Raw genomic sequence first — 25,165 nt, 5'->3', positions numbered from 1 at the left:
GCACCTTGGGGAGGCCATGCGTACTGAAAGACAAACGCATCTTCTCGATTGTTGCGCAGGACGTTGTACCTACCATCTTAGGCACCTCTAGCCATTTAGCCTGGGCATCGATTAATAGAAGGAACATGAATCCTTGAAAAGGGCCGGTGAAATCAGCATGCAAGCGCGCCCATGGCCGCCCTGGCCATTCCCAGTGATGTAGGGGCACGGCCGGCGGAAGCTTCTGATGCTCCTGGCAAATGGAGCAGTTGTGGGCCACCTTCTCAATGTCGGTGGCGAGGACTGGCCACTAGACATAACTCCGGGCCAACATTTTCATTTTGGTCACACCTGGATGCCCATTGTGCAAGTCTCTTAGTATCAGCTCCTGTCCTTTTTCCGGGACAATCACATGCGTCCCCCACAAGAGGATGCCGTCTTCACGCTAAATTCTGACAGCTTGGAGGAAAATGCCCGCAACTTGCCTGGGAGCTGTCTATGCTGCCCACCATACAGGACTATGTGCCGAAACTTTGACAGGACTGGCTCCGGCTGGGTACACTCATGGATCTGTGATGCTACGACAGGCAAGGTGTCCATAAAATCTAGGGTTGCAACCACCTCACCGGTCATGGGGGTCGACATGGGGCCGGTCGATAAAGGCAATCGGCTCAGGTTATAACAGTGGTGATGGATCCGGAGGGGGTGAATGAGGTGTTTGAGGCCTTTTAAAGGAGGCTGTATGAGTTGGAGTCCCTGATCTAGGAGGAGAGGATGAGGCGGTTCATGGATGGGTTGGCGTTTCTCACACTGGTGGAGGGGTTGGTTCAGGGTCTGGGGGTCCCAATTGGGCTGAGGGAGGTGATGGATGGTATGGGGCAATGCAAGCTGGTAAGGCCCCGGGGCCGGACAGGTTTCCAGCAGAGTTTTATAAAACATTTGGGGCAGACCTGGGTCACTGCTGATGAGGGCGTATCATGATGCGAGGGAGAGTGAGGAACTCCCCCCTACATTATCGCAAGCTTCCATTTCCCTGATATTCAAGAAGCATTAGGATCCGGAAAAGTGCAGGTCGCATCGTTCGATATCATTATTGAATGTCAATGCTCAGTTATTGGCGAAGGTGCTTGCATCGTGGATTGAGGACAGTGTGCCGGGGAGTGAAAGGCGGCGATCAGATGGTGTGTGCAGGGGGGGCCTGTGAATCACGTCCACAGGGGTCTGGGTGTGTCCAAGACTGAGGGAGTTCTGACAGGGGTTCTTGGATGTGATGTCCGAGGTGTGGGGGTGGTTCCGAGTCTAGAGTTGGCAATATTTTGGGTGTCGGAAGACCCAGGATTCCAGGGGGTGAGAGAGTCCTGTGTTTTGACCTTTGCCCCCCAGTTAGCCCAGAGAAGGATTTTGTTAGGATGGGGGCTGGAGAAGGTCAAGTTCACTCGGCAGGGTTCGGCAGAGGGATTAACCTGGAGGTGGAAACCGTCCATCGATTTCTTTAGGGAGGATTGAGGGGTCAGCAAGGGGGATCATGAGGGGTACGAGGGTTAAAATGGGGAAATGGGATGTGGCGGGGGGTTGGTGTCAGGAGGGCAGGCAGGTTGTGGTTGTTTAACAAGTCGTTTTAGTGTTCTTCTGATATTTTGAGTATATCTGTGAAAATGCCTTGAATAAAAATATTTTTTGAAAAGCAACCCATGATGAAGGAAAATGAGTGTCAGCAGAAAGCATACAAAAGTCAATATATTAAGAGAGTGCTACCTTCCTTCCCTGGCTTATTCAGCAAAATTAATGTTGCCACAGTGGAAATATTGATGCAGATATAGTAAAAGTGCAATTGATGAGCAACTCTGAATGAAGTAATTCACACGCAATTAAAGAACCCGTATTAGCTAATTATCTTGGTTAAATATAGATGCATGGTTGATATTATCTTCTTTCACTTTTCATTGATTTTCCTGTACTGCCCTTCTTTGTCCATGGATCAAAAAAACACAACGGCAACCTGGACAACATGCCTCTGCAAACGTTGGTCTGAAACTGCTTCTGTGAAGTCTTTAGGCTTCTGCTGTATTCCCTTCTTCTTGAGAAGACCCTGAAAACTTCTACAGTCAAGCTGAAGGTGGAAGACAGGAACTCAGAATTCAGATGGTAAACCGAGATGCCTCACTTAGGGGTAAAACATAAGTGCTCGAATTCAATGGGTTGCATTTAAGATAGTCAATTCTGATTACAGCAGGGGAGCCCATTAGAACGTGGGGAACTTGAGGTTTTCAACAACACGATTGTCAGTGACTTTTTAACCCTAATACGGCAGTAGCATCTGACTTCTGGATTTCCTGGCAGATTATCGCAAGTGAGTTGTGTTAACAACCCACATGGGTACATTTCAGTTGAATGGTTCTATCAGGACCCTCTGCAGATATACACACACAGCTCGGCCAAGTTGTCACTTGGTGTCTCACACGTTACAAGTGAGTTATAGGAGGCAGTTGGGCAACTGCCTGGGGGTAGTGCATAGGGCAATGCCTGGGTACTACCCAGCTATGTCCCTCTCTCCTTTCCTCCTGCTCAACATCTCTCCTGCAGAGTGTCACGTAGGCAAGAAGGTGATTGTTGCTGCTCCTGCTCATCTTAGACCTTGTCAGAGGACCAAGGTAAAACTGCATATGTGGCACCGATAGCTGCTTGACAGATGGGAAGTGCAGATCAGAGACACAAAATTCCAATGTAGCAGAAATGAATTCTAAAGCAGTGAAAACATGCTCTCAGGACAGGTCTTATGAGCAAAGATATTGTACTTAGCCATGGAAGCAGGTGTGAGGTCTTCACATTTAAACAATTTTTTGCCTACCATTTATTCAGCCCCCTCAATTCCCAGTGCCTTCCCTCCTTGCTTTCACTTGGGAGTCCCATGAAGCCCAGGGAAGTGTTGCACTCAAGAGGAAAATTCAAAAAATGTAGTTACAACAGCTAATTTCCTTTTAACATATTTGAATTGGTAACCCACCTCTCCTGGGAAGGCTTCCCGCATGTCATTCAGTGTATTCAATTTAAATGTGTGTTAGAGTCATAGAGGTTTACAGTGTAAAAACAGGCCCTTCGACCCAACTTGTCCATGCTGCCCAGTTTTACCACTTAGTCCCAATTGCCTGCATTTGGCCCATATCTCTCTATACCCAGCTTTCCCATGCAACTGTCTAAATGCCTTTTAAAAGAAAAAATTGTAACCCGCCTCTACTACTGCCTCTGATAGCTTGTACCAGACACTCACCACCCTCCGTGCAAAGAAATTACCCCTCTGGACCCTTTTGTATCTTTCCCTTCTCACCTTAAACCTATGCCCTCTAGTTTTAGACTTCCCCACCTTTGGGAAAAGATGTTCACTATCTACCTTCTACGCCCCTCATTATTTTATAGTCCTCAATAAGATCACCCCTAAACCTCCTATGCTCCAGGGAAAAAAGTCCCACTCTATCCAGCCTCTTATAACGCAAACCATCAAGTCCCGAGAGCACCCTAGTAAATCTTTTCTGCACTATTTCTAGTTTAATAATATCCTTTCAATAATAGGGTGACCAGAACTGAACACAGGATTCCAAGTGTGGCCTTTGTAGCCACCTGGGTTGGCCACTTCCTCACACAAAATGGAAGAACGCAAAGGTTACAGGGAAAAATGGACATTGGCAAAGAAACAAGCAGTTTGCAGAATCCCCTGTATTCTAGTTGCTACAGAAACCAGACAGCATTGTAACTAACGAGCTGCGCATATTAAGTGAGCGATTCCCGGTGATTCCCAGGCACAATGGACACAACAGTTAACTGCGATCACTACATTCTATAGAAGGTCAGACATCCCGGCGCCAGTGGAGTCTGAGACAAAGGACACCAATAGGGTGGAAAGAACCGCCCGGTGATCGAGGAACCGCCCCGTTATTGGGGAAATTCAAATCAATCGAGTGGGAAGAGACCCAATCGATTGCAGGTTTAGAGAGGGTCCGCCCAGAAGGACGTGAAGCCCTTGGGACCTATAAAAGTCAGGTACCAGGACTGATTCTTTCTTCTTGACCAGCCGGCCCTCCCAGTAGAACACCTTTGCAGCAGTAGAACCTTGAGAAGGAGAGGCCTGGTCAGCAGCCGCCATCAAGTAAGTGTCATACAACACACGCTACGAGAGTAGACACTCCTGACCCCTTTAGTCCACACCAACTGGAAGCCTGCGGATCCAAGACAAAGCAAGAGGCCATTGTTCCCTGATCCGGCAGTTCCCTTATTCCAGATAAGTACTGGCGTGTTAGTGGTAGGAATAGCCTAGTCTTTTAGTTTTATATGCATAAGTAGTAGATAACTGTGTAATAATAAACGTGTCTTGTTTGAACTTACTAACTGGTGTATTGAGTTATTGGTCTGAACTTGAATTTGAATCTTGTGGCGGTATCATAACGATACCTGGCGACTCTAGAGCTAAGGAATAAAACAGCACACTCACCCAGAACGAGCAACACCTTACTAATGTCTTATACAAATTCGACAGGATGGCCCAACTTCTGTATTCATTGTTCTGACCAATGAAACAAAGAATGCTGAATGCCTTCTTCACCACCCTGTCCACCTGTGACTCCACTTTCAAGGAGCTATGAATCTGTATTCCTCAATCTCTTTGTTCTGTAACTGTCCCCAACTCCCTACCATTAACTGAGTAGGTCCTGCCCCGATTTGATCTACCAAAATGCATCGCCTCACATTTGGTGGGTTGCAGCTGGATTCTCGATATATTGCCACTGAAAGCCCTTTAACCAGCTGCCCATTCCCAAGCCCACATACTTTTCTGGTTAAACCGTTTCCCCCCCCCCCCCCCCCCCCCCCCCCGTTTTTACCCACTATAAGTCACCATACCAATGGTCAGCATATTTTCATTGCTATATTTTTCTTCTTCTTCAATTCAACAGCTGAATCTCATCATCCTGTAACTAGGTTGGAAAGCTGTGGTACAGTAAGAGTGTGGCCCAAGAACAAAGTCTGATCCAGCAGAATTAGGCTTTGATTGATTTGCAGCCTATAAAAACAGAACATTTTCAATAGATCCCAAACAAGTTTAAAGGCTGACAACAGCTTTCATTGAACCAGGTGACCAACTCTCAGGCCCAGGCTCTTATATTACAGTCTTTGGAGTAAGAATTCAGATGTGGGATGATGTTGAGGTGAACAGAGTTTACCTGAGGTCGAACTGTCCAAGGAAAGAAACAAACAAATTGCTTCAGTCCATCCCCAAAATCAACATGTACACCTTCTTTTTGACATTGCTTAAATGTTGAATTTAGTTTTGTTTGTTGTAAAAAGTCATCCCTGTTGGTCACAGGTGCATTCCCAATTGCACTACTCATTCCCTTGTTATCTGTATGAAGGTTGTACATGAAATCAAAAGGCACAGGCAATTCCCAAATGCTCAGAGAGATGAGGGGAAGTATCTCAGCAAAGGACACATGGGGTAAAAGAAATAAAAAACTGATTGAAATCTTTCTGACTGCTTTTCCTGTCAGAAAATGTACTTTACATTTTTTTTCCTCTGCCCCGATGTCCCACACTGGAGACATCGTGGCAAGTGCCAATGGTTCACACAGTAAAAAATTCATGTCAATGTTGACTCTTGCACACATGTTGTTCATGATTAGAGATGGAGTTTCTGACAAGGTGAAGCTCTTAAGATTGTTGAAGCAAGATGAATTTCTCCCCAGAGAACCTCGAGTTCCTTTTAAAGCATATGGTGTACCATCCTAGACCCATTTCAAACCTTCTGAGAAAACCAATCAATCTGAATCCTTTACCTTGATAAACAAAGTGAAAACCTCTGGATGATCCTCCACTCTTAGCGTTGAACCTGAGCAAAATCTGGTTTGATGTGGCCAGAGGCAGGGTCTCTCCTGAGGAAGAAAAAAGATGAAGTGAGGGTAGAGAGCATGGCTATTTCAGACAACAAACAGACCCAAGTCTTTTTTTCTCTGTTCACCAAACACGATTTTCAGCTACAAGGAGTTTATAAAGGCCTTGTTCAAATGTAAACTTTAAATAACTATGAATGTACAAGTGATAGCAATTTTTCATCCATTTGTTAATTGATTTCCATTGTGGGACATTTTTCTGACAAGGAGAAGTGAATTTTCTCCTCATAGCTGTAGTTGACTTCATTTCTGTCAGCCGGAACATATAGTTGATCTTTAATCCCTACTGTCACCGTTTTCAAGAATGAACAGTACATCACCATGATTAACAACATGAACATTAAAAGAACTGTATGAATGAGGTTTCCAGATGCCACTCACCACGAGCTTCTACCATGTGTACACCCACCTTTAAATTTGCACAAGGATTTCACAAATACCATGGGTGGGATTTTCTAACTTGCCCCGCTGGCTCCTCACCGGCAGAATCTGTTGGTCCCATCAAAGTTGACCTCCCGTTGCAGGCTATCTGGTGTCGTAGCCGGCAGGCCATACAAAAGCCCGCAGAGTTTGACAGGATGGGAAGATCCCACCAGTGGCCAATGATCTGGCGCATCCACCGTGTGAAAACCTGCTGTTAAATCCCAGCCCATATGTGTCACTTAGGCAAGAATAGATTAGAGAGCACTTTATGCTCATTTAGCCAAAGATGCAAAATCAACGTCCATCACAAATTAAGATTGGGAATGTCTCGGTATTTCAGGCAAGCAATGGCCAATGCGTGTTCTGCACTGTCAATGTTGAAGAATGGTACATGGTACCACAAGATGAATCAGTTAACTTAAGTCTAGGCTGCAACATGAGGGACTGCTTTCAGGAAAGGGGTGAAAGGTGGGGTGTGTGTGTGTGGGTTGGGTGTGTGTGTGTGGGGGGGATGGGGGTGCGGGGTGGGGAGAGAGAGATAAAATAAATGAATGGAAAGCTAAGATTCCAAAAAAAGTGAACATACATATTGGTCATGAAATAGGTATCCCTCTTTGCATTCACATATAATTTAACTTTTACTCTCAACGTATTTTAGAGCACAAAATTTTAACGAAATAAATCCAAAGTATAAAGATATATTTTGTTTTATTTTACTATGGTATGGTGCAATGGCCGTGGTGCAGTATTAAATAAGGATAACTCTGTGCTTGCCACCTCAGTCCGCTTTTTGATGAAGCAACAACTGAAAGCATAGAGACGATAGAAGAGAAGATCAAAAGGATAATTACTTTCAATAATGCAGAGCATTATTCACACCTAGTGGAAAGAAGGCCACTTGTCCACTCTCTCTTTTGAAGGTTGCTTGTCTTAAGGACAGCACAGCAGAGGAAATGAAACATGGACCTATTCTCTTGGTTCATATTCCAATCATTTTGCAGAGCACCATGCTGGAAGGGAAACGTCACTGTGCTCAATATTTCTCGAGTGACAGTGCACGTTGAATTGCAGTCACTGATTTAGGTGTTTAATTTTTCTATAAAAGTATGAGCAATCTGATGCGCAATACAATATCCTTATTTTTTCAGTGAGCAAACACTTGATGCTGTTCAAAACCAACTGTCTCAAGTTAAAATATCTCACTGAGCAGGAATAGGATTAACTAAATTCAGCAGCTGTTGTTGCCACAGCAACATTTCTCCTAAGAAACCATGAGAGCACAAATCCTCCTACCTAAAGATGTGAGAACACTCATTTTATTCAACAAATCCACTCACTAACCTAATGTCATTCTTAGAAATCTGATGTTTCAATATCTCTTCTTTCTTCATTTTTCCAGATCATTAAATGTGGAGGAAATCAAATATCCCCTTAGTCTTCACTAAATCCAGTTTTTATTTGACCACATGCTTTCTCTGATTTAGCGAAATCACAGCACCCCTCTGATTCTTCCCATAGATCTTTTTGCATCATACATCATTTGCTTATGGATTACTGGCAGGTGGACTGGCAGTTTTGCATCTTTGGCGAAATGAGTATAAAGCACTCTCTAATCTGGGCTCTGGCAACGTCAGCCCTAAACAGGTTCCCTTTCTGAAAGTATTTCATCCTCACTTGTAGATCACATGACCAACATTGCATTTGGGATATTGAGAGTGCTGGCCCCATCGTCAACTGCCTCATAGTAAAGCTCGCGGCAACTCTACAACCTCTGCATCAGCCGGCACCTACTTATCAAGTTCTGTTTCTGGTGAAGTAATCTGAGAAGTTAAAAGTTACCGGAGTGTGATCCTGAAAGTGAACTGAGAAGCCTGGCTTGTTGACTGTGTCCATCAAACAGCTCCACCACATCATTGAGTGCTGTCTGAAAATGTGCAAATTGTCCAAACACCACTGTGAAGATAAAAACAGAAACAAAGATGATAGATAGAAACAATCGACAACAAAAATGAATTAAACATATTGTCAATCTAACCCATCATATACTTCTACCACTCCAATGCTTTTTATTCCTCACTGGATCCTATTCTGATTACCTGATTACCTATCGGGCCCGATTAAATGGTAAAATAATCTATGTCTGATTTTAGGCATGTTTGATGGGTGATTCTCAGCGGCAACAGTGCCAAGAAATACTCCGTTATTCAGCAGCACCTCAGGGAGTTTCTCTTTGCCAAGGCCGCTCTTCAATCATTTATGGCTGGTGAGCCCAGCAGGAAAAGCTCCTCGCTGATCGGGGTGCCAGTTGTCTGGCTGCCCCCTCCTTTCCCCCTCCCCCCCTTTCATGCCTCATCTGCAGGGAGGCCCTGGAAACGCTCCCTCGCCCACCTCCACCCTGGTAAGCCTTTCAAAGGCCTGATCGGCAGCAATATCAACCTGCCACCTGGGCACTCAGGCATTGCCACCCTGGCACCCTAGCAGTATCCCTGCCATCCTGTAAGTGCCGAACAGACACCCTAGCAGTGCCCAGGTGGCGGGCTGGTAGTGCCAATGTGTCCGGGTGCCAAAGGGAGTGCCAGGGTGCCAACCTGTCCTGTCGCCAACCATCCAGAGGTCTCTAATGGCCTGTGGCCTGGGAGACACCCCTCCCCACCCCAGCCTCCCCACAGTTGCCAATACGACTGGTCCAGTTTTATGAAAACCAGTGCTAAACAGTGCCCTGGTGAGGTCTCCCAGGTGCCATCGTTAGGTCCCAGGATGTTAAATGGCACCCCTGGGCTTCCAATATGGAGCTTGACAACCTTACATTTATACAATGTTGACTTTTCCAGCTCACTTGACACTTCACGTAGGATTGAGCAGAGCTAATTATTACATAGAAAGAAAAGGCATTTATAGAGTTAATGTACTTTGTACTGATGTTTCACTGTATATTCTACAGCACCTGCAAATTAAAATCTTGCCTCAAACGTGCACTGCAGGAGCCTTTGTTTGATAAGAACAATTTAGATTTCCCCTCTCTGAGTTAATCTTTAAGCATGTGGTGCAAAAAAAAAGCACGCAATATTTTACAACAGGTGTGAGGATAAACAATGCTGAATAACGTGATGTACTTTTCACGTAACATAGCAGACTCCTGAATGTTTTTTCGAGACAATGTTTCGTCCTGAGCGTAATTTATTCAGAGGGAGATGAAAATTGCTTTCCTATCCTATAAACAGTAGATGTTAATAATATGGTTTACATTTCAATTTGCATGTTTCACTGATACTCTAAATGGATGCTGAACCATTAGGAAGGAGGTGAAGCAGTGACTGTGTCTCTGTTGTCAGTGGTGATGTTGTTGCCACGACACAGACTTGGTTAAGGGAAGGACAGGATTGGCAGCTTTAATGTTCCAGGATACAGATGTTTCAGGCATGATAGAGGGGGATGCAAAAGGAGTGGGGGAGTTGTATTACTGATTAAGGAGAATATTACAGCTGCACAGAGGGAGGACACCTCAGAGGGCTCATATAGCGAGGCAATATGAGTAGAGCTCAGAAATAGGAATGACGTAGTCACAATGTTGGGGGTTTGCTATAAGCCTCTCAACAGCCAGCGGGAGATAGAGGAACAGATATGTAGACAGATTTGGCAAAGTGTAAAAGTAACAGGGTTGTTGTGGTGGGTGATTTTAACTTCCCCTATATTGACTGGGACTCACTTAGTGGTAGGGCAGTGGATGTTGTCCACATGGAGTTCAGTAAGGCCTTTGATAAGGTCCCTCATGCCAGACCAGTACTGAAAGTGAAGTTGCACAGGATCAGAGATGAGCTGGCAAGATGGATACAAACTGGCTTGGTCATAGAAGACAGAGGGTAGCAGTGGAAGGGTGCATTTCTGAATGGAGGGTTATGACTAGTGGCATTCCTCAGGGATCAGTGCTGGGACCTTTCCTGTTTGTAATGTATATAAATGATTTGGAGGAAAATGTAACTAGTTTGATTAGTAAGTTTGCGGATGACACAAAGGTTGGTAGAATTGCAGATAGCAATGAGGACCATCAGAAAATTCTGCAGGGTATAGATTGGTTGGAGATTGGGGCGGAGAGATGGCAGATGGAGTTTAATCCGGACAAATGTGAGATAATGCATTTTGGAAGGGCTAATACAGGTGGGAAATATACAATAAATGACAGAACCCGTAAGATAATTGATAGACAGGGTGTACAAGTACACAGGTCACTGAAAGTGGAAACGCAGGTGGAGAAGGCGTCAGGAAAGAAAAAGGCATGCTTGGAATATAGTGTTCAATTCTGGTCACCACACTACCAGAAGGATGCGGAGGCTTTGTAGAGGGGACAGAAAAGATTCACCAGAATGTTGCTTGGTATGGAGGGCATTAGCTATGAGGAGAGGTTGGAGAAACCTGGTTTGTTCTCACTGGAACGACGGAGGTTGAGGGGCGACCTGATATAAGTCTACAAGATTATGAGCGGCATGGACAGAGTGGAGAGTCAGAAGCTTTTTCCCAGGGTGGAAGAGTCAATTATGAAGGGGCATAGGTTTAAGGTGTAAGGGGCAAGGTTTAAAGCGATGTCCAAGACAATTCTTTCACACAGAGGGTTGTGGGAGCCTGGAACACAAGCCGGGGGAGGTAGTGTAAGTAGATACGATCGTGACTTTTAAGGGGCTTGACAAATACATGAATAGGATAGAAATAGTGGGATATGGTCCCCGGGAGGGTTGGGGTTTTTAGTTCAGAGAGGCAGCATGTTTGGTGCAAGGTTGGAGGGCGAAGGACCTGTTCGTGTGCTGTAATTCTCTTTGTTCTTTGACATTGTGTGCCTTGTGTTGGCCTATCATGTAATTTCTTTTCATGTACTAAATGATCTGTTTGAACTGCACGCAGAAAAATACTTTTCACTGTACCTCGGTACACGTGACAATAAACAAAACAACAAAACATTGTGTGTTGGCACTAATAATATTGCTTTATACATACACATACATAATTGTTTGTGCTAAAATGTCACACAGACAAAGACATAGAACATACAGTGCAGAAGGAGGCCATTCGGCCCATCGAGTCTGCACCGACCCACCTAAGCCCTCACTTCCACCCTATCCCTCTAACCTATTAACTGCTCCTAACATTTTGTTTTGACACTAAGGGCAATTTATCATGGCCAATCCACCTAACCTGCACGCCTTTGGACTGTGGGAGGAAACCGGAGCACCCGGAGGAAACCCACGCAGTCACGGGGAGAATGTGCAAACTCCGCACAGACAGTAACCCAGCTGGGAATCGAACCTGGGACCCTGGCGCTGTGAAGCCACAATGCTATTCACTTGTGCTACCATGCTGCCCTGTGCTACCGTGCTGCCCTAAAACAAAACAGCAAAAACAAAATGAACCAGCTTCCTGACAAATAATAATATACAGCAATACTTGCCCATAGTCTAGTCTTAATCTAGTCTTCCTCGTCAATAGAATTTGCAAAGTGACAACTTTATATTCTGGAGAAAGGTACGTCTTACGAAGAGACATGGAGACAGTGTTTCTTGGACGCCTTAGCAAGTTCAGCGAGTAAGAAAGTGGAAACATCCTAAGTTAACACCAATATTTATGCTGAGTTAGCCACATGAAGTCAGGGAGACATGAGGGTACTACATTTACAGTCAGTGCCACTCAGTTAGGAACGGAAAAATTTAGCAAGTGTTGCAATTCATGAACACTATTCAGTAATCCCGAGTGTATGCGCTTGTCAGGTGAGCATAGAATTAGATTTGCAAAAAAATACACAAATAGCATTCAGGTGTCCAACAGGTTTTTGACGATCAGGTTAAAAATAAATATATCCAAAGGATCTTTTTTTATTCGCTCATGTGATGTGGGCATCGCTGGCATGGTCACCATTTCTACTGCCCATCCCTAATTACCCCGAGAAGGTGGTGTTGAGTTGCCTTCTTGAACCGCTGCAGTCAGTGTGGTGTAGGTACACCCACAGTGATGTTAGCGAGGAGTTCCAGGATTTTGACACAGCGACAGTGAAGGAACATCGATATATTTCCAAGTCAAGATGGTGTGTCTTGGAGGGGAACAAGAAGGTGCAGGTTGTGGTAATATGCATCACTGTAGATACACAAGGGGTTAATGTAAATACACTAGAACTAAATAAACACTAACGGGAGCACCAGAGACATCATGACACACAGACATTCAACCAATAGGTCAGTAAGATAGGACATGATCAATGGGCAGTCAAGACACACCCAGAGGTGATACTACCACAAGGGGGCTACCCATACAAAAGGACAGGGCACACATGCTCTTTCTCTTTCCATAGGCGACACTGAGAGAGACCGGGGCAGATCAGAAGCATCACACCCACAGCATGGATTAGTGCAGATTGGTTAGTTAGATTGAGTTACTATAGCAAGATCAGCAGGAAAGTCGAACTCAAGTCGGAGAATTGTTAACTGTTCAATAAATGTGTTAAACCTATCTCCAAGTCTGAACCTTCCTTTGTCAGAGTATACATCAAGGAAGCAGCTTACGCTACATGAAGAAACATAACATAACAGAGGTGTTCCCAGATATCTGTTGTTCTTGTCCTTCTACATGGGAGAGTTCATAGATTTGGAAGGTGCTGGAAAAGGAGCCTTGATGAGTTGTTGCAGTGCATCTTGTAGATGGTATGCTCTGCTGCCATTATGCATCGGTGGTGGAGGAAGAGAATTTTGAAGGTATTGGATGGGTTCTTATTCAAGCCGGCTGGTTTGTCCTGGATAGCGTTGAGATTCTGGAGTATTGCGTTACTTGTATGGATTCAGGCAAGTGATGGGTCTTCCATCACACTCCTGACTTGTGCCTTGTAGATGGTCACCAAGCTTTGGAGAGTCAGGTGGCTGGATTCCCCATTTGAGAGACTATGTGCTGATGCCGGCGTAAGACCAGTGGCGCTTTGCGCCTGAAAAAATGGCGCAAAAGCTGCACCGATCCCCATCTGGTGGGGGGCTGGCAGGCACGCAGCATAGACCCCCCGGCTCAAGCTGCAGATTCGGCCAGAGAATTGCCGGGTCCATGGCCGCCCTTTCGCCAGGCTCACCACCACCGGACCATACCCCACCAGTGCCCCCAGCCCCCGCCAAAGCCCCACTGCCCGCGGATCGGCTCCCACCCGACTGTGGCGGCACTGGACTCAGTCCTCAGCCACCATGCTGGGTTCCTGAAAAAAATAGCATGCCATTGGGAACTAGGCCTATCGGGGGAGGGCCTCAGGTAACATCCTGAGGCCATCCCGACTGCCTCCGGCGTACTCGGTGGGCAGAGCATTGCAAAAGTGGCGGCGCCCCCGGTTTCTGCGCCAACAGGGTTTCTCCAGCCGATCGCCGAATGTGATTCCGGCGTCGGAGACTGGAGAATCGCACCCAGGAAGTGTGTTGCTCCCCTCTGAATTCCCAATCTCTGACCTGCTCTTGTATCCATAATATTTATATGGCCAGTTCAGTTTAGTTTCTGGTCAATGGTAACCCCCAGGATGCTGATAGTGGAGGATTCAGTGAGAGTAATATCATTGAACATCAAAGGGTGATGGTTAGATTCTCCATTGTTAGAGTTGGTCATTGTTGGGGCAGCACGGTGGAACAGTGGTTAGCATTGATGCCTCATGGCGCCGAGGTCCCAGGTTCGATCCTGGCTCTGGGTCACTGTCCGTGTGGAGTTTGCACATTCTCCCCGTGTTTGCATGGGTTTCGCCCCCACAATCCAAAGATATGCAGGGTAGGTGGGTTGGCCATGCTAAATTGCCCTTTAAATAGAAAAAATTAATTGGGTATACTAAATTTATAATTTATTAAAAAAAGAGATGGCATTGTTTGGTACAAATGTTATTTGCCACTATCAGCCCAAGCTTGAATTTTGTCCATGTCTTGCTGTTTATACACAAGTATTTGAGTCGCAAAAGGTGCTGAACATTGTGCAATCATCAACTAACATCCCCACTTTTGACCTTATGATGAAAGGATGGTCATTCATGAAGCAATTACAGATATTTTTGCCTTCGACACTAAGCTGATGAACTCCTGCAGCAATATCCTGGGACTGAGATGGCTGACCTCCAATCCAAATTGAGCGGCAGTGAGCAGGTCATTGCTCAACACTGGAAATGGATTACTTCCATCACTGTGTAGACTCATGGAGCAGTGTTTTGCCATGTTGGATTTGTCCTGCTTTTTTGTGGACAGGATATACCTGGGCAATAACCCACATTGCCTGTGTTGGAGCTGTACTGGAGCAGCTTGACTAGTCATGCAGCTAGTTCAAGAGCATATTTCAAACACTTCTGGTATATGCAGATTTATTTGAAATTATTGGATGTAATGAGAGGGATTCAAACAATTCATTTACCTTTGAGCTAACTACAAATTTGCCATCCTTCTACTTGTTACGAAGAATATTTAATATAGACAAGCTATTGAATTTTCCTGATGTACACTGTTACACATACCTCACAGCACCAGGGACCCAGGTTCGATTCCCCATTGGGTCTCTGTCTGTGCGGAGTCTGCACGTTCTCCCCGTGCCTGCGTGGGTTTCCTCCGGGTGCTCCGGTTTCCTCCCACAGTCCAAAGACGTGCAGGTTAAGTCGATTGGCCATGCTAAATTGCCCTTAGTGTCCAAGACGTTTAAGAGGGGTTATTCGGTTATGGGGATAGGATGGAAGTGAGGGCTTCAAGTGGGTCGGTGCAGACTCAAAGGGCCGAATGGCCTCCTTCTTCAATGTATGTTCTATGTTTCTAATATTACTTGTTGCATGTCACAAATTCAATATAGCTTCAGGTACTCTGTCATAAATTTAATCGCCTTTTGTGTGTTGCATAATTACAAATCCTGTAATTCCTCGGGTCCCAGATCTCAAAATACAATACCTGTCTATTTCTCTTAATTTAATTCAAATCATCTGTTAATTTAAATAGAAATTGTTAAAATGGGCTCCAAGTGAAACGTGTGTGATTTTTGTTGTTTTATTCAAATCGATTAATTCAAGTTATTACTTTATTGAAGTTTGAATTCAAATGTCCTCTCCAAATAGATCCAGACTTGGTGACAACTAATGATCAATTAAAATTCAATTGTGTTTAAGCAGCCTACAGCAGCTAACCTGTCCAGACACGTTATGCTGCAAAAGACAAGTGAATCTGCCAAGGAAATTGGAAATGACCCTAATCCTACATTGTGAATTTGCTGCATCAAGCAGTGCCAACCAAACCCTGGTCCATGCATAGGGAGGAAAGTAAATTGCACACATAGTGCCAGCCATTGAGGGCATGAGGAATTTTACCTCATTAGATATCTGGATATATCTCTAAAACAGGTAGAAGTGATTTTTTTCACAAGCTGTTACCAGCAGAATGTTATATTTCATCAATAGAAAAATGTTCAGGATTTTTTCTGTCTTTGTGTTCCTTGGCTGCGCGGAGACGTGGTAATTTTGCACCTGTGGGGAGTGACCCTTGGCTAACTGGAGATTGTGATATTTAAGGTACAGAATGTACCAAGCTTGGATACGTCAGCCTGCCCAACACGGGGGTCGGAACCGTGTTGGGTGGTGTTAACAAGTCACACAGTCCAGTTCACTGGGCAGAGTGAATTGCAGCCCATAAGCAGCAAAGACCAAATCCATGCAGCTGAAGTGTTGCCATGAGCTGTGCTCCTGGGGGGTTTGGAATTCAGAGAAGCCCTGTGAGCCATTTGGTAACTCCGTGCAGCTAACTCCAGAAACAGGTATTGGCAATGGCATGGCTCAGAAGCTGGGACTGAGCTTGTTTTCGTAACTGGAGTGTAACCTGGCCAACACAGTCTCAGTAGGAGGTAAGCTCAGCTGGAAAGGAAATGCCAAGTAGGCTGGTCCTGGAAGCAGATTTGAGAGAAATCTGGAATATTGTGCCTTTTTGGCTTCAGATTGTACTTGTGAAACTCAGGTGCAGTAGTGTGGTAGTCGGTATTAGGGGTATTACTGTACCTAGTTTGGAGGTACCTGATGCTGTAGGATCATTGGTGTTGGAGGTACCTGACACTATAAGACTATTGATGAAGCCTGCCTGCTGGTTCCGCCCAAAAAGGCGGAGTATAAGAGTCTGTGTTTCCCTAGCTGCTGCATTCTGTACCTGCGCTGCTGGGGGAAACATCTAGTTCAATAAAGCCTTCAATTGTGCTACAATCTCGCTTCGGGAGTTATTGATCGTGCATAAATTTATTGAACTAGATTTGAAGAATGGAGCTCCGCATCAAGCTGGTGTCTACAACTTAGCCGCCACGCGGCAAACTCAGCGGCAACCTTTAAACACTGGCTGGCGTGTTTTGATGGATACATCAGAATGGCCACGACTATACCCACGGAGGACCAGAAACTGCAAGTTCTCCACTCAAGGGTGAGCCCAGAAATCTACACGCTCATCGAGGACACGGACGGTTTCGAGGCCGCGATGACCCTGTTGAAAGTACACTACATCCGCCCAGTAAATCAGGTTTACGTTCGACATCTTCACGCTACCAGACGACAAATTCCGGGGGAATCGCTAGACGAATTCTCCCGCGCACTGCTGGTACTAGGTAGGAACTGTGATTGTCCGCAAGTTTCAGTTAACGACCACACCGAACTCTTAATCTGGGATACCTTCGTTGCAGGTATGCTGTCCTTGCAGATCCGCCAGCGGCTGCAGGAAAAGGAGGCACAAAGTCTCAAGGAAGCATGGGCACTCGCAAGCTCCTTAGTCGTAGCCTCCCGCAACGCCCGAGCGTACGTCCCCACCCACGCGGTAGCTCCATGGGCAGCGTGGACCCCACCCACAGCCTATTCCGACGCATCACCCAACAAGCTTGTGCCGCGCTGCTGCCAGGCAACCCCGGGTGGCCCCATGTTATTTTTGTGGGCAAGCCAAGCAACCCCGGCAATGCTGCCCGGCCCAATCCACAACTTGCAAGGGCTGTGGGAAGAAGGGGCATTTCGTGGCGGTATGCCAGGCCCGGGCGGTCCCCACTGTCTCCGAAGGCGAACCGGGGCCACCGCCATTCCCCTCCTCGCAGGCCATGTGCGGCCCGTGGGCACTGCCATCTTCGATTCCGCAAGCCATGTGCGGACCCCGAGTGCCGCCACCTTGTCCCCCAGAAACCACGTGCGCACCTTGCCCACTCCCGGCCATGTGCGACCCGTGGGCGGTGCCATCTTGGCTGGAGTGTCAAGACCCCGATTCGGATGACCGCACACCGCCCGAGGAGATCCATCAGCTTCTGCCACGACTCGCCTCGGTGAAACTGGACCAGTCTCGGCCCTGAACTCTTTCGACCGCTACGACGACTGTACTCATCAACGGACACAAGACATCCTGCCTGATCGACTCCGAGAGCACAGAGAGCTTTATACACCCCAATATGGTAAGGCGCTGCTCACTCACTATACACCCAGTTAACCAGAAAATCTTCCTGGCCTCCGGGTCTCACTCTGTAGAGATCAAGTGGTACTGCATAGCTCACCTCACAGTCCAGGGAAGAGAGTTTAAGAATTTCCGACTCTACGTCCTCCCTCACCTCTGCACTGCCACACTCCTGGGATTGGACTTCCAATGTAACCTCCAGAGCTTAACCTTTAAATTCGGCGGCCCTATACCCCCCCCCCCCCCCCCCCCCCTCACTGTCTGCAGCCTCGCGACCCTCAAGGTCGACCCACCTTCCCTGTTTGCAAACCTCACCACCGATTGCAAACCTGTCGCCACCAGGAGCAGACGGTACAGTGCCCAGGACCGGACCTTCATTAGGTCGGACGTCCAGCGGTTACTAAAGGAAGGTATTATCGTGGTTAGCAACAGCCCCTGGAAAGCTCAAATAATGGTTGTAAAGGCCAGGGAGAAGCACAGGATGGTCGTCAACTATAGTCAGACCATCAACAGGTATTTTCAGCTCGACGCGTACCCTCTCCCTGCATATCTGGTTTGGTCAATCAGATTGCACAATACATGGTCTTTTCCACGGTGGATCTCAAATCCACCTACCTCCAGCTCCCCATTCGCCCGGTCGACCGCAAGTACACGGTATTCAAATACACGGTATTGGCGGCTCTACCATTTCCTAAGAGTTCCCTTCGGTGTCACAAACGGGGTCTCGGTCTTCCATCGGGAAATGGACCGAATGGTTGACCGGTACGGTTTGCGGGCCACGTTTCCGTACCTTGACAACGTCACCAACTGCGGCCACAACCAGCAGGACAACGACACCAACCTCCGCAAATTCCTCCATACCGCCAATCTCCTTAACTTGACCTATAAGGAGAAATGCGTATTCAGCACCCATCGTCCAGCCATCCTTGGCTATGTAGTACACGATGGAGTCATAGGCCCCGACCCCGAACGCATGCGCCCCCTCATGGAGTTTCCCCTCCCCCACTGCTCCAAGGCCCTGAAACGTTGCCTGGGGTTTTTTCTCATATTACGCCAGTGGGTCCCCAATTATGCGGACATGGCCTGCCCACTAATCCAATCCACGGTTTTCCCCCTGTCGGCAGAGGCCCGCCAGGCCTTCAGTCGCATAAAGGCAGACATCACAAAGGCCACGATGCACGCAAACAATGAGTCCCTTCCCTTCCAGGTCGAGAGCGACGCATCCGATGTAGTTCTGGCGGCTACCCTCAACCAGGCGGGCAGGCCCGCGGCCTTCTTCTCACGCACCCTCCATGCCTCCGAAATCCATCATTCTGCCGTTGAAAAGGAGGTCCAAGCCATAGTAGAAGGTGTACAGCATTGGAGGCATTACCTGGCCGGCAGGAGATTCACGCTCCTTACTGACCAACGGACGGTAGCTTTCATGTTCAATAATGCACAGCGGGGGGCAAGATAAAGAACGATAGGATCTTACGGTGGAGGATCGAGCTCTCCACCTAAAACTACAAGATCTTGTATCGTCCCGGGAAGCTCAACGAGCCCCCCGATGCACTATCCCATGGCACATGTGCCAACGCACAAGTGGACCCACACCGGACCCTTCACGATGACCTCTGCCACCCGGGGGTTACTCGTTTCTTCCATTTTATCATAACCCGCAACTTGCCCTACTCCATCGAGGAGGTCAGGACCGTCACCAGGAACTGCCACATCTGCACGGAGTGCAAGCCGCACTTCTACCGGCCAGAGAAAGCGCACCAGGTGAAGGCTTCCCGCCACTTTGAACGCCTCAGCATGGACTTCAAAGGGCACCTCCCCTCCACCGACTGCAAAACGTACTTCTTGAACGTGATTGACGATTACTCCCGGTTCCCGTTCGCCATCCCCTGTTCCGACATGACCACCACCATCATCATTAAAGCCCTCAACAGCATCTTTACCCTGTTCGGTTTCCCCGCCTACGTCCACAGCGATAGGGGGTCCTCCTTCATGAGCGACGAGCTGCGTCAATTCCTGCTCAGCAAGGGCATTGCCTCAAGCAAGACGACCAGTTACAACCCCCGGGGAAATGGGAAGGTGGAGAGGGAGATCGGAACGGTCTGGAAGACCGTCCTACTGGCCCTATGGTCCAGGAATCTCCCAATCTCTGGCTGGCAGGAGGTCCTCCCCAATGCACTCCACTCCATTCGATCACGACTGTGTACCACGAACAACCAAACACCTCATGAACGTCTCCTTGTCTTCCCTAGGAAGTCCTCCTCCGGGGTCTCGCTCCCAACCTGGCTGGCAACTCCTGGACCCATTCTGCTCCACAAACATGTGCGGGCGCACAAGTCGGACCCGCTGGTCAAGAGGGTACACCTCCTTCACGCTAACCCTCAGTACGCCTATGTGGCGTACCCAGAAGGCCGGCAGGATACGGTCATCCTCCGGGACCTGCCGCATGCTAGATCCCCACCCACACCCCACTAACCAACCCCACCCACCCTCCCACCGGCAGACCCCACGGCTGCCCCCTTCCCAGGGGGATCGGTCCTTCCACTGGTCCCACCGAGGGGTGATGAAGCTGAAGATGCCACGCTCCCGGAGTCACATATGTCCGAGCCGGCGCCTGCATCACTGCCAAGACTGCGACGATCACAAAGGACGACCAGGGCCCTCGATCGACTAATAGCATCATTATGAAATGTATTTGTAAATAAATACCTGTAAATAATTTGTGTGATGTGTGAAAAGGCAAAACACTGTACCAGCAATGGGTACCGCCATAACCTCAATTACTTTACAGCGCAAGACCACCACCCCTGCCGGACTCGTTTTAACAGGGGGTGAATGTGGTAGTCGGTATTAGGGGCATTATGGTACCCAGGTTGAAGGTACCTTATGCTGTAAGGTCATTGGTGTTGGAGGTACCTGATACTGTAAGATCATTGGTGAAGCCTGCCTGCTGGTTCCGCCCAGTAAGGCGGAGTATGAGTCTGTGTTTCCCTAGCTGCTGCATTCTGTATCTGCGCTGCTGGGGGAAACATCTAGTTCAATAAAGCCTTCAATTGTCCTACAATCTCGCTTCGGGAGTTATTGATCGTGCATCAAGTAGATCTACTATTGGCTGGGAATCAGACTAGCTCTTTGAAGGAGACGTATTAAAATTCCTAATGAGGGAGGCAAAACCTTTCCAATTTTTGTGGCTCACAGTAGTGACTGATGTCTGGGTTGCTGAGAATTTCAAGGGCTCTGTCCTGGTTGGGTCTGCCATTTAATGTGCAGTTTGTGTTGTACCTGGCCACAATTTGTTTGTCAATTCACGTTTACTGCATGTTAATCCTGGATGTTGGAGTGTAAGATGGATAGTGTTTTTTTTAATTTAAAGTACCCAATTCATTTTTTTTCAAATTAAGTGGCAATTCAACATGGCCAATCCACCCATCGTGCGTATCTTTGGGTTGTGAGAGTGAGACCCACACAGACACAGTGAGAATGTGCAAACTCTACATGGACAGTGACCCGGAGCCGGGATCGAACCCAGGTCGGCAGTGCCAAGAGGCAGCAGTGCTAGCCAATGCGCCGCCATGCCACCCTGAGGATAATAGTATTGATGGTTTTCCTAACTTTTATAGAGTAAAAGTTTTTCAGTTTGTTTAAAACTGTGGAATCTTGTGGCTTTATTCTCTTGGTGAATATCAAGGATTTGAAATTTTAAATACTTTAATGATAAGAGGTTACTGGTGCCTGACTGGATCATAACGAATTTGGGGGTCACGTCCAGAACTATAATAAAATGTGGGGATCTGGTCTTGCATCATACATAGGAGTGAAAGGAAGGCATATGCATAAGTAGACATACTGAGTAGACAGAGGTTTGGAACAAATCCTCCAACGCAGCGTTGGCATTTAAGAAAGGATTATTGGAAAAGATTTGCCTGACATAAATGGCGAAATAAAACTGAACACATGAAGACACTGAGAGCAAGGACTGTTACACACTGAACTAACAATATCATGAAGTCATCATCAGATGAGGAAATGTTGGAATCTAGAATTAGTTGGAGATAACTAATATCCTATGCTGCTCTCCAATCAGTATTTGTTGATGTACCATTTGTCAATGTGCTTTTTTTAATTTGTCTACTATGTACATACTGTGTACGTTCCCTTGGCTGCAGAAAAATACTTTTCACTGTACTTTGGTACATGTGACAATAAAATATCAATCAATCAATATGCACAACAGGTGGTCTTGACTACAATAACAGGCTGGGCTATCTGTTGGAAACTTCATGCTTTCCTAGCTGAAAACAATTAGTGAATCACTAGAAAATAAGCATGTGGATAAGGACTTTGGATTGGAGGCAAAGGAGACAATGCTCACTTTCATGCACTCAGCATGTGGTAAAAAGCAAATTTGAGCAGGTTGTTTATCCTTCAACAAGTAAGAAACATCCACCGATAAAGACAGAAGACTTCAAGAGGCAAAACAACTGGACGACCAGATACTTGACCAACCCACTATACAATGTTTGTACTATGATTAGTACAACCTGTTCCATGGCCCCTCAAACTCCCACAGTAGCAAAAATATTGCAAAGGTTTATCAACAGAGTTGGTTTGTGTCTCTGACTGATGGTCCCTTGGTATCTGCCCATAGAAAAACAGAGGATGAAAATCATACATTGATTTTGTGCAAGTGCTGACAGCCAAGATGTATTTTTGCTGCAACTCCTTGTTGGTGATTCAGGTTTGCTTGCTGCCAACAGCACAATTAGAATAGTTTGAAAATTGTTAAAATTAGTGTTGTGCGTCTTGTACAATGCTCATTTCATTCAAATGCATTTCAACAGTTTGGATGTTTTATAGTTTAGCCAAAGTTTGTCGTGTTTGCTGTTTCATCATTAAGTTTGGTTGCTTTGGGGCAGCACGGTGGCATAGTGGGATAGCCCTGCTGCCTCACGGCGCCAAGGTCCCAGGTTCGATCCCGGCTCTGGGTCACTGTCCGTGTGGAGTTTGCACAATTCTCCCTGTGTCTGCGTGGGTTTCGGCCCCACAACCCAATGATGTGCAGGCAAGGTGGATTGGCCACACTAAATTGCCCTTAATTGGAAAAAATGAATTGGGTACTCAAAATTTATAATTAAAAAAAGGTTTGGTTGTTTTGCACTTATGAGCAATTACATTTTTCTTGATCCAGCTATGGCTTAAAATATAATAAACTGGGCAGGATTACCCCCCCCCCCCCCACGCACACACGGGATGCGTCTTGCGGCTGTGGCGACAGCCCGTCATTGGCCGACAGAGGAATATTCTGGTCCCGCCGCTGTCAATAAGTTTACCTGTTGTTTGCACCTTCCACCGCAGTGAACCTGTGGCAGGGGATTGCCATTGGCAGGATCAGAAGTGCGTGCCAGCGGGAACAGCCAGAATATTTGGGCTGTGTGGTATTATCATAAGTATCAACATAGTGTCGAGAGTAGCCACTAGAGGGAGCTACAGTTACAACTATAGAAGGCAGCGATGCGAGACATTAGGGAGGAGTGTATGCAGGAGTTAGCTAGTGAAGGTCAGAAGAGCAGATATTGTAAGTGAGTGTAGATCATAGTTTAAACCAGTAGTGAGATTAGATGTAGATGAGTATAGTTTAGATGTTATTAATCAATTATGTATTCTTAAGGAATACGTGTCGAATTCAAATTAGTAGTGTAAACAAATTCCTTGCTTTGTTTAAGTTAAACCTATTTTGTGGTCTTTGTGAAGACTACGCCAACCATCCTGAAATAAGCAACACAAAGAACACCACATGGTACCAGGTGTTTATTTCTTGAAACTACAGTTAGATTAAGTAAGAATAGCATTAAGGGGCTGGTTTAGCTCAGTGGGCTAGACAGCTGGTTTGTGATGCAGAACAAGGCCAGCAGTGCGGGTTTAATTCCCACACCAACTGAGAATTTTGAATTCTCCCTCTGTGTACCCAAACAGGTGCCGGAATGTGGCGACTAGGGGCTTATCATAGTAACTTCATTGCAGTGTTAATGGAAGCCTACATGTGACAATAAAAATATGATTATTAATATTTGTAGACTGAAAGAGCAATCCAGATGCCACAACTCGAAAAAATCTACGACAAAGATTAATCAGAAGATGGAAGGTCTCAAGAGCCTGACCACTTGAAGACACACAATAAACTATGCCAGAACTGGGCTTTCTTTAACCAGCAGTTTGAGGTTGTCATTTCTGCCTCCACGCTTGAAAATGCCTCAGACCAATGGAAAATAGCACTACTATTAGATTTGGCTGGACCACAAGCATTAGAACTTCATAATTTGTTTGAATTCAGGGCAGATGAGGATAAAAATAAACACAACATGGTGCTATGAAAATTAATCCTGATCCTGAAACAATTCTATGAGCGCTACATGTTGAGAAAAGATTACCAAGGGAGACAAGAGATAAATCGTTGGGCCTCAAACAGAAATCTTTGTTTCCTCGTTGGTCACAGGTGAAATCCCAGAGGATTGGAGGATAGCCAATATTGTAACGTTATTTAAGAAGGGTAGCGAGGATATCCTGGGTAATTATAGACCAGTCAGTGATAGTGAAATTGTTGGAAAAGATTCTCAGAGATTGCATCTAGGCACACTTGGAAGTGCATGTCTTATTGACGACAGACAGCATGGTTTTGTATGAGGCAGGTCATGTCTCACTAATTTAATTGAATTTTTTGAGGAGGTGACAGAAATGCTTGACGAGGGAAGGGCTGTGGATGTTGGATACATGGACTTTAGTAAAGCATTTGATAAGGTCCCTCATGGCAAGCTGGTGCAAACAATTAAATCACATAGGGTCAGGGGTGAACTAGCTAGATGTATTCAGAACTGGCTAGTCATAGAAGACAAGAGGATAGCAGTGGAATGGTGTTTTTCTGAATGGAGGTCTGTAACTAGTGGTGTTCCGCAGGGACCGGTACTGGGACCTCTTCTGTTTGTAATATATCTATCAATGACTTGGAAGAAAACATAGCGGGTCTGATTAGCAAGTTTGCGGATGATACTAAGATTGCAGGGGTTGCGGGAGCGATGAACATTGTCAGAGAATATTGCAGGCTATAGATAGGCTGCAAAATTGGACAGTGAAATGGCAGATGGAATTTAACCTGGAAAAATGTGAGGTGATGCATTTTGGTAGATCCAATTCAGGTGGGAGCTATAAAATAAATGGCAGAACCATCAGGAGCATAGACAGACAGAGAGATCTGGGCGTGCAGGTCCACAGTTCTTTAAAAGTGGCAGCACAGCTGGAAATGGTGGGAAAGAAAGCACATGGCATGCTTGCCTTCATCGGACAGTGTGTGGAGTAAAAAAGCTTACAAATTCTGTTACAGTTATATAGAACGTTGGTTCGGCCACGTTTGGAATATGT

General features: G+C 46.3%; 1 protein-coding gene across 1 annotated transcript in view; it reads right to left on the bottom strand.

Moving 5' to 3' along the window:
- LOC119967641 (CUB and sushi domain-containing protein 1-like) overlaps positions 1-25,165 on the bottom strand; it is a 2,889,858-nt gene that overhangs the window by 437,965 nt on the left and 2,426,728 nt on the right. Inside the window, exons 32-33 of the mRNA XM_038800434.1 lie at positions 8,175-8,288; positions 5,799-5,894 (exon numbers count right to left, since the gene is read on the bottom strand). Of these exons, the coding sequence (XP_038656362.1) occupies positions 5,799-5,894; positions 8,175-8,288 (210 nt within the window). The remainder of the gene's footprint in view (positions 1-5,798; positions 5,895-8,174; positions 8,289-25,165) is intronic.

Source organism: Scyliorhinus canicula, chromosome 6, assembly GCF_902713615.1.
Source record: "Scyliorhinus canicula chromosome 6, sScyCan1.1, whole genome shotgun sequence".
Lineage (NCBI taxonomy): Eukaryota > Metazoa > Chordata > Chondrichthyes > Carcharhiniformes > Scyliorhinidae > Scyliorhinus > Scyliorhinus canicula.
This window is presented reverse-complemented; position numbering and strand designations above follow the sequence as displayed.